Source organism: Chenopodium album, chromosome 14, assembly GCF_948465745.1.
Source record: "Chenopodium album chromosome 14, dcCheAlbu1.1, whole genome shotgun sequence".
Classification (NCBI taxonomy): domain Eukaryota; kingdom Viridiplantae; phylum Streptophyta; class Magnoliopsida; order Caryophyllales; family Amaranthaceae; genus Chenopodium; species Chenopodium album.
The window spans coordinates 15,728,439-15,739,130 of NC_137847.1; the positions used below are offsets into that span (position 1 = coordinate 15,728,439).

The 10,692-nt window shown below is 34.2% G+C and overlaps 1 protein-coding gene across 2 annotated transcripts; it reads right to left on the minus strand.

The window, feature by feature from the left end:
* Positions 1–655: 655 nt before the first annotated feature.
* On the minus strand, positions 656–6,865 carry LOC145580102 (putative E3 ubiquitin-protein ligase RHY1A). 2 transcript variants are annotated; one of them, XM_081637449.1, is made up of 3 exons: positions 6,492–6,865; positions 1,540–1,721; positions 656–1,410 (listed from the first exon to the last, which is right to left on the minus strand). In XM_081637449.1, exons 1-3 carry the CDS (start codon positions 6,759–6,761, stop codon positions 1,002–1,004), a joined length of 861 nt encoding a protein of 286 aa, XP_081493575.1. In that variant the 5' UTR covers positions 6,762–6,865; the 3' UTR covers positions 656–1,001. The 2 variants fall into 2 exon arrangements, with proteins under 2 accessions (XP_081493575.1, XP_081493574.1); XM_081637448.1 differs by having other exon boundaries at positions 656–1,419; positions 6,492–6,862.
* Positions 6,866–10,692: the final 3,827 nt, after the last annotated feature.

Sequence of the window (10,692 nt, forward strand, 5' to 3'; positions counted from 1 at the left end):
AATGGGGCAAGTCAAATAGGAGACCCACTCGTGGGCGAGGTTGGTAGTGCTGGTACGACAACCACCGAATTATAGTGGTAGTGATGGTGGTTGGGATTTGTTAAGTGGAGAGAGAAGTTTCGGCAACAGTGGTGGGTCAGGTTTTGTCGAGGGTAGGAGAGAAATTAAGGCAGTGGTAGGTGGTGGGTGACGATCGTTCGAGTTTTGCAAGGAGGGGAGAGAAACTCGGTTTCTTGAGGAGAGCAAAATATGTGCTTCCATGGACTATGGAAGTTTAAGGGGAAGGGGAGGAGAGAGAATGGGTTAATCAATTAAGGTACTATGGAAGGGGAATGGAGCGGAGGAGAGGGGAGAGACTGGCAAAGGGTCAAAATTAGGGAGTAAGTTAGTGGGTTTAATTAAACAACAAGAAAACATAATTAATTAGTGGCAAACAATGCCAAAAATAGACATAGGAAATAAACAACAAGCAAACATAATTAATTAACTAGTGGCAGACGGTGCCAATAATAGACATGGGGCAACATAAGGGACCTCCATTTTTGGCAAATGGGGCAAAAATAAAAGGATTGAGGGAGTAATTATTAAATTAACCATCAAAACCATTTTTAACAACACCTTAATCTTATAAAAGTACTCCAATAATACTTGGGTGTGCTAAAGGGTTAAAACGAGCATAATATATACATTAATTTCATCCCAATCCACTTGGTACCAAAAGCAATCCAAGTAATATAAGCAGTAGTTGTTTAGCCTTGATGCAAACATTATAGTTCCTAAAAAACAGTTCATAAGCAAAGTGAAGAGATTACTTATACATGCAAAAGCATTTGTTTTACGCTAATAACAAAGAGAATTATTTAAGTGATTCATCGGAGGTTCGGAATATAATACTTGGGAACGCTCCTCCAAAGACGTCCCCACTTCAAATACTACCGTCCCTGTTCAAATCTCACCTACCCCATACAAAGCTCACTACTGCCATTTTCCGTGCAACATAGCTAGGAAGTGAACATAATACAAGTACGACAGTACGGGCATTCTCCACAAGTTTGAAGCCATGGATACAAGCATGAACTATGAAATCTATGTCCGCAAGGTAAATTAATGAGCTTGTTACCTTCCACAAAGCTCTCCAGACAAATACTGCAATCAGCTGATGCTTTGGACATTGGTTGAGTTACAGGCTTTTGTTGCTCCAAGAAAACATCATGTTGCAACTGGGAGAGGGCTTCTTTGGTGAGTCCTAGAGGTTTCCTTTGTGGTTCCCTTGGTGCAGACGGCTGATGTGCTCCCACAGGTAACTCAGGTGAATTGCTATAAGCAGCTGGCTCTTCTCTTGAAACATCCGTTTCCCATTCTGCACCAATTACAAGCTGATGATTGCTGGGAAGACTAGGAGATGTTTCTCTGTTGTCTCTACATAAAAGGATGAACAAATTAGTAAACAGTAACAATGGAAGAGGTATGACCTCAATCCTGAGTCTGTGGCATTAAGAAAATTTCTTTCAAAGGAAATGTCAACTCTTAAACACTGACCTGTTTCCAGAAACAGATACACCTCTCAATCTTTGAACAAGCCTTTCTTTAGCAAGCAAAACAGACCCAGGCAGCGTGTTGTTTCGATGATATCTTCCACTCAGACCATGCACAGTTTCTCTGTCATTGATTTCCCGTGAAGATGAGTCGCCATTACAACCTTGTTGGTGTGATTCGCTCCCCTGTGTATGCACCAAATGTGACAGACAAATGCACAAGAGATGAGTTTATTTACAATGCTGTCATTAAATAGAAAACATCACTCTCTCATACAACAGACAGAAGAATACTTGAAAACTACATAGCTGCTAGCCTGCTAGCATTGCAAAATGTGCAGGAAGAAAGTGGAATGTGAGATATTTAAACTTAAACAGAGTATAATATAGGTTTAAAGGTATTGCTAAATATTAAAACGAAATACACATAATAATAAAAACTAAATTTTTTCTAGGGAAATCAAAACTAACCTTATTTTACTTTTCTATCAATTTAATTAACCAACCCATGTATTTTTAAAAGTGTCTTGAAAAAATATCAACAACATTAAGATTTGTTACAAATGAGTGAAAAACAGATGATGTAAATGTTTTTTTTATTTTTTATTTTTTTTTTTAATAAAAAAACTAAAAGAAAAAATTAAAGAGAACCAACTAATACCTTCTTAAAATTTAGGGAATAATAAATAAAAAAAAAAAGAAGGGAAATTGAAGGGACTTACGAGGGGAAAAAAATTAATAAGGATTTTTGCTTTTTTTACTAATAGAAATAGATAGTTATAGTAATAGATGTGTGAATTCATAATGTTAGTTATTGGTGTAATTTTTGCATTAAACATGGATAACAACTAGAGAACACAGAGCATGATGGAATTAGTGAAAGAACTATGTAATGATGTGTTGGAGATGAAGTCAACAACTAGGAATAATAGTGTTGAAACATCAATTAGACCTCCCAATCAACTTCTTAAACATGAAGAAGAAATCAAATTGGTTGATCTTCTTGAATTTAATGGTGACCTTGATCTGAAAACTTATATGGATTAGTCAGAAGTATGATAAGGTGTTTGATCATAAAGGCACAAATGAAATGACGCCAAATGCTTTACCTATGTTCTCTTAATCTTTCTACATATGTTTCCTTGGTGGTATGATATTGTAAGGTTTTGACGATTATGAACAAATAATGATTATTTAATTAACTTGTGTGTTAGAGATGTGCATGAACAAGTCACGAAAGCATGAAAAATATTGAGTATGATAAACATCATTGTTGATGATTGTTCCCAATGAAAAGAACACATCTAATTGTACAAATGTATTGTTGAGTTCTTTAAAAGGATGAGTGGGAACATTGAGTATGTTGTTCCCAGAGGAACAAACAAAGAGAAGTTTCGAGAGAAACACCGGAGCACATGAGGACATATTAGTAGAAGCGTATTTTTTTAGGAAGCCTTTAATTATGTTGAACAAGAAAATTTGTTTTAAACAAGCTTAAAATCAATATCAAAACTTCAGGTATTGACAACCACTTCGTTTTTAGGAGGAACACGAGCACACGAGACTGCATATCACTAGAATTCAGTTTTCCAAGTTATTTGTCATTACATTATATTTGCCTACTTTCTAGGGAGTTAGTTTTAACTTGGTATAATTATTTCCTAATAGATTTAATTTTTAAAATATAATATTATAATAAGATCTGTTTTTCTTCAATTTAACAAGATTAACTTATTATCCTAGATTTTAGGGATTAAGAGTTTACTTACAATACATTTGATATTATCTTATAAAAACAAGTTTACAAAATAAAATCTGATTTTATTTTAGCCAAAAGCGTGTGAAAAAAGAATTTCAAAGTCGTCACTTTAAAGCAGGACCTTAGTTGAGATTTTGTTTGTAAGGAGTGAAATGAGCTTGGTTTAAAAATTTGGTTAAAATCAAACAAATTTATATATTTAAATTGCTATGCTAGAAAATCTGTTTTAAAACTCTCATCTTTAAGAACAAGGACTTGGTCTTTGAGAAACTTGTGGCTAATCATTATAAATCGTGCTGATTAGTTGTTGAGAAAATCGTGAAGCAACTAAATGACCTATTATTGTTGCTAGGAATGAAGTTAATTCGCTATTCGTAGGCCTGAAGATGCGAATGTCTCTTGATCACGAGGATCATGAGGAATATGGGCCAGTTAGTGCGTTATCTAATCTTCTATAGATAGAACGTTTTAATTCATTTCAAATTGTATGGCTTTAGCAAGTCATCCCAAAGAATCTGATTTTATCATTCCAATATGAAGTGGAATAGCTATAAAAACAAATATATTTCCACAGTTCCTTCGGATTCCAAGTTCCTTACGTGTTTGTTAGTGTGCAACATATTAGTTTTATAGAAGTATTATTTATCAATTATATGTATTTGAGAGTTGTTCAAGGCTTTCGGTGAACTCTTTGTAATGAAGAAAATTAAGGGTTTAAGTTAACTCTCGTATAAAGGTAAGAACTAAAGTAAGTTCCTTATGTGTATGAAAAGATATGAGTAAATCTTGGGAGAGAGAAAGACTATGGCTTCAGTGAAAAGAGAGTGATTTGTTGGAAGTCTTAGAGATGCAAAGCTTGCTAAGTGCTAACTATTAGAGGGAATAGTTATTGGGATCATGATTCAATAGAGGCTCAAGTTTCGTGAAAAAAATTGTATTGGAAAGTTTGAGTCAAAATCCCTTCGAGTCGAGGTTTTTCACTTCCTATTAGGCTTACGAAGTTTTCCTCAAAATCTTTCTTGCACTATTTCTGTACTTGCAAGAGTGACTAGCAAGTTCAATAATACAATTTGCCCCCTTCCCCCTCTTGTAGAGTTTTATCTAAATTATATATGAGAACATGCAAGCTAAGAGAAAGCAAGATAAAAAGAAAAGATTGATTCTAGGGTTGTTCTTAAATTGAAATTGAGAAACGATATGTGCCTAGAAGTTACAAAAAGGTGCTTTATCATAGGCTCAATTCGGTGCAGCAAGGCAATGGTTCAATTGAAGAGTACATCAAAGAATTTAAAAGGTTGCAAGAACAACCCTGGAAGGTAATGGATTGATTCTAGGATTGTTCTTAAATTGAAATTGAGAAACGATATGCGCCTAGAAGTTACAAAAAGGTGCTTTATCATAGGTCAATTTGGTGCAGCAAGGCAATGGTTCAATTGAAGAGTACATCAAAGAATTTAAAAGGTTGCAAGAACAACCCTGAAAGGTAATGGCGTGTGTTACTCACTTGTTACTCTGTTAGGCTGTCTTAAACTAGTAAAGTGCCATTTACAAATGTAGCGCAAACTAAATAATCTTTCAGTGACTAATATAAAGTGATTCAAGGAGAATTGACTCCCAATTATAATAAACAAGCTTCACTTATTTCTAGCCAAAATACCATTAGGCCAACTTATGTGATGTGAGTTAAACTGTAAAAGTAAAACTATATATTATACCTGTTTTATTGACAACTAATTTTAAGATTGGGTCCCTTGAAAATATTGGGCTCTATTCTATCAGTAAGTTTGCATAGCCCAATTGCCTTGTCACCCATCATACCAAAAAATGTGTAATGGAAACAGTTAGCTGGCTTCATTTCTAAGAATATGATGGTGTATATGAAAAAATGTGTTAATCACCAACAACTACATGTTCCAAGATTTTTGAAGAATGAAGAGAAAGGCTGAGAAACCATAACAAAAATTTGATCTTGTTTAAGTGAGGTAACTAAATTTAGGAGTCGATTCATTTACCAATTTAGAAAGAGAACGTGACACTACACGAAGTAAAGGAACTTGGAAGAGACTACAAAGCTAAACTAAGAGTTGAATGAGGATAAACCTTACGCAAATTGAGGCCACTCTTTTTCACAACTAATGTCTAAATGGCAGTGTAGCTATATACTACAATGACCAACTGTCTTCAAACTAAATTACTTACCAAAAGTCTCGTAAAAATCCTTACATTAAACAGTGAGCATCTCATGCCATAATGATCTAAGCAACGCGGAAAGTGTTGTCTGATATAGTCATCATGCTTACTGAGTTGCCCAGAAGGCCTAGCCTAGTTTATGCTTTTTGGAAAGCCTCCCCTGAAAATAATAAATGATTTCTTGATCCATTATCTTATTCTTCCTATTAAGGATAGTAAATATAGAAGAATCCATTTGAGCAATTGGATTACGCAGTCCAAAAATCCATTTTTCTAACCCCCAAATGACATCAACCAGAAAAATTGGATTCATGTCCAATGGATCACTCTTTCTAACTTAGTAATAATGTTCATAAAATAGAATTATAAATCAAAAATTCTCATAAAAACACCTAGTCATCATACTGTATCTTATGTACTTCAATGTTGTCACAAGTAATGTCAACCATTTACCTTTGACTAATTAATTATCCCAATCACAGTAGTACTATTCCTAGTCTCAAAATAGAGCTCAACTAACAAACAAAGACACAACCTAAGCTCCATTTTCAAAAGTCACCCATAATTATAGTTTCCAAACTTTATGTCGATCAAACTTTTCATTTCACCTCAAATGCCCACGGTATGCTCGGGAGTCGGGACACTTTAACACCTCATTTGTACTGAAATCACGGATTTTTAATTTTTACAGAATACCCGAGTCGAACACTTAATACACCTATGAGTACGGAGTACCTGAGTTTAACTAACATAGCCTAAAATACGCAACCAATTAACCGCTACCCAACTGCATTTTTTTTTTTTTAAAACCCAATTGTCAATTGATATAAACATACCCACGATCTGAAAAAGCAGGTACTCGGAACAAATATTCCAACTATTGCAAATAATATCAGTCTACAAATTAATTCCACTTAGGTAACTAACTCAATCAAATCGAACCCCAATCAATAACAAAACAAAAAATGACAAAAAAGGGTAAAATTGAAAATAGAAGATAGAATTACCGGAATAGGAGAGCGAGGGGAATGATCATCAAAATTGACATGACGGTGACGACGATGAAGATCACCAACCTTACGATGATGGTGGTGGTGATGACGGTGTCGATGATTGGCAGTGACGGTAGTGTTGGTGTGATCGGAAGAAGTACATGAAGACGAAGATGAAGCGGAAAAAGGAGAAGGAAGAACAGGAGAACCAAAGCCTAAATCATCGAAGGTTCGAGAAGAAGATCGAGACCTTCTGCCGTAAAATAGCACTGCTGCGCTAGTCATATGCAGAGGAGGAGAGAGAAGGAGAAACAGAGAGAGAAATAATTTGTAGGAGAGAGAGAGAAATAGAAAGAGAAAGAGAGATAATTTGGACAGGAATGGATGAGGGTAGGTGTACGGATGGATTTCGAGTGGATTATTTATTTTTATATTAGTAAAATTGTTTTATGGATTGGATTTTTTGGATAATAATAATAAATAAAGATAAGAAAGAAAAACGATTTTGTTTCTCAAATTGTCAAATTGTTTCTTTCATTGTACTTGGAAATGGAAACAGTCAACAAATCAATGGTTTTTTTGAACCAACAAATCTTGTACTACTCATATAAGGTAGATTTACGTTAATATAATTGTCGAGAGTAGCTTTTTAGTTTTTATAATAACTTTAATTTTTTTAAGGATAATTTTATTTTGTAATGAGTTTATTATATTATAATACGAGTATGTAATTTGTAATAGATAAATGTTATGAAACATAATATAATTAATTTAATAAATTATAAGTGTTTTTAGGGGTAAAATTTGAGTGCTTTCCATAAATAATGCTCCCAAGAATTGCAATTTCATAAATACAATCGTTCTTTTTAAATTCCAAAATTACTGTCCAGATCGGCGATTTTAATGAATATTTTTTTTCCCAGATTTTTGATGAAACCACTATTTTAAATAACGATTTATGTAGGGAAACCGGTACTTGAAGTAGCGATTTCCACCTAATAATGAAACCAATCCACTAAAAAAAAAAAAAAAATTCTCATCTCTTTCTCTCACTATCGTTGAAACCAAAGTCCTCCATTGCCAATCCTTGCTCAAATATTATATCTCACTTAAACTTCTCTCACCCATTAGTCCAATTTCATTATTAATTGCTTATAATTCTCAAAGGTTTTGGTTGGCAGTACCTTGGTGGGTTTTGATTCAATTTGGGAATTGATACAATGGGGTTTTCGGTGATTATATTGCAAATTCTCTTTCAAGCCTAATTTTATAAAATCTCGGCTAAGGATTCCTGCGCCATCACCACCATTGTCCATCAATATGTCGTTTGATTTTGGTTTTGTTTTAGTTTTAGTTTGATGTAATTTGGAGCAGTATCGTTTGATTCCATTATGTGAATTTGTCTTTAATTACAGGAGATTTGATAACTCATAGTATCTTTCTCATTTTAAGAAACTTCTATTTTGACCCTATATATATATAGGATTGGGATCCAATGAGAAGAATCTTAAAATGAGAAGGATGAGAAGGAATCTTGACCGTACAAATGAATTCAATGCTTCACATTTCACCCGCGTAAAATGCACATCCTACGCAAAATTTTTTGTACATTTAATTCAAAAATTATGCACATTCGTTTTTTACTTGCGCAAAATGCATATTCATTACAAAAATTATGCACATTTAGTACAAATATTATGCACATTTAAATAAAAAATTATGCACATTCATTTTTTCTTTCATTTTTCTCATCACCGAAACAATCTCTCTCTCTCTCTCTCTCTCTCCTCCATTAAAGCTTATTTCTAAGTTCTAATTTTAGAAATAATAAGAAAGTAAATTTAGTTATGAACAAATTGCAAACCCGGTAATAATGATCGGATTTCTAAGGTTCACTACTTGGATTGCATTAAAATATGCATCGTTAGTACAGAGGGTTTGATGACTTCATTTAATAAATAAGCACATTTGTAAATTATACACATTTTTTAAATAAAAAATGCACATATAGCTTAAAAGTTATACAAATTTAATCTTACTCTTGGATATAATCCCCTCTATGTATTGTCCACGACATATATATATTTAGGGAAATTCTACATGGTGGCCTCCTACTTTTAAGTTTTCCACGTGGGAGACACACTTTTTTCCAATTCTCTCAAGTGGCATCCAAGTTTTGAAAAATTACGTACAGTGCCCTTTTTTAGGTTTTATGGCTAACCTTTTGATTTTTTGGTTAACAACAATTATTTTTTTTTTAAAAAAAAATCAAATTCTTTAAAAAACAAAAAAAAAAGAAAGAAATTCGCAGCCCCCATTCCCCCAACCTACGACCACCCTCCCCACCACCACCATCCCGGAAGGCGGCGACCTTCACCATTCCGACAACCCAGCCCTCCCCCACCCTTTGCCGCCACCCTGACAACCTTCACCATTCCGACAACCCAGCTCGTCCACCTACCCACTAAACCCACCACCTGAAACCCCCAAATATCCGACCCAAAACCCGAATAAACCACCCCCGCCACGTTAAACCCCAAAATAAGGACCTTTCCCACCCTCAAAACCTTGGGCGTCAGAGTTTCAAGGGTGGGGGAGGGTCTAATTCGGGGTTTAAATTGGTGGGATAGGGTTTTTAAGGGGTTTCGAGTTGGGTATTTGGGGGTTTCGGGTTTGGGATATGGGGTTCAGGTGGTGTCGTGGTGGGTTCAGTGGGTAGGGGGACGGGGCCGCCGGCGCCGGCGCGGTAAAAAGGGATTCTGGGCGCCAGTGGTGTATGGGGGTTGGGGTTGTGGATGGTGGACGTGGTGGTGGGAGGGTGGACGTGGTGGTGGGAGGGTGGTCGTGGGTTTAGGATGTTTTTTTTTAAAAAAAAAATTCTTTTTTTTTATTTTATTATTTTAAAATATAATTTAATTAATTTTTAAACCAAAAAACCTAAGGTTAACCATTTTAATTATAAAAGTTAGCCATAAACTAAAAAAAAAGGACACTATACATAATTTTGCAAAACCATAGTGCCACTTGAGAGAGTTGGAAAAAAGTGTGTCTCCCACGTGGAAAACTTAAAAGTAGGAAGCCACCATGTAGAATTTCCCATATATTTATCATAGTCAGACCATTTTGATATTTTTGATATATGAGAGAGAAAAAAAAAATGGGAGAAGAGATAATTAAGGAGGAGAAAAAAAGAAGGACAAGGAGGAGAGAGAGAGAGAGATATGGGGATTTTTTTTTAAACTCAAAGAAAAAAAAATGGTGAAGAGTGATGATCACGGAGGAAAGATCTTTCAAAAAAAAAAATATCAAGGACGAAAGAGACGGATGGGAACCAAAGGAAAAAAAAAAAGAAAAATGGAGAAAAGTATTATTTACAATTTTGCCATTAATGAAGCTTAAAATAAGAGCCTTTAGATCAATTTATTTGGATGGTTCGTATCACTTCTCATCCTTCTCATTATAAGGCCCTTCTATATATCTATTCTAATATATAAAGCGAGAGGGGATTTTGGGTGATAAATTTACTTTCCAAAATACCCCTTTCATATTTTATTTTCTTTTTTTTAAAAAAAAACTATAATTATTTTTAAAATTTATAACTACCATCTTTTAAAAATAACAAAATAAAAAACTACCACCTTTTAGTAAAAAATTTAAAGTTACCTATTCTTAAAAAAAAAAAAAAAAGGTAAATAACATTTAGGGAAGTCATATCTTACTATTAACCTCTACGATTTCATCAATTTCAAACCCAAATAAGGTAAATAACATTTTAGGAAAAAAAAAGGAGAATCGAGCCATCTAGATTCTTATATTGCACACGCAATGTGCATGTGTCTCCTAACTTGTATATATAATGAGAAGGATCTTATAATGAGAAGAATGAGAATCTTGAACGTCCAAATAAATCCAACGGTTCACATTTTACCTATGCGATTTAGTATGAATAATAGGCGCATTTAACTTAAAAAATCCCCATTGTTTTTTCCAGCATGTTGGACACACCTAACTATCTCTCTTCCTGAAGCTTGTTCAGAGTTCTAACTTTACATTATTAATCAGAGATGAGAAAAGGACTTGCGATCATGAACGACTAATTGTGAACAACGAACCCGATATTAGGAATCTTTATATTTCAATACTCGGAAGGGTTATATATTGAATTGCATTTCTAAAATCGTAGCGTCAAATATTTTATGCATACCATTAATAATAT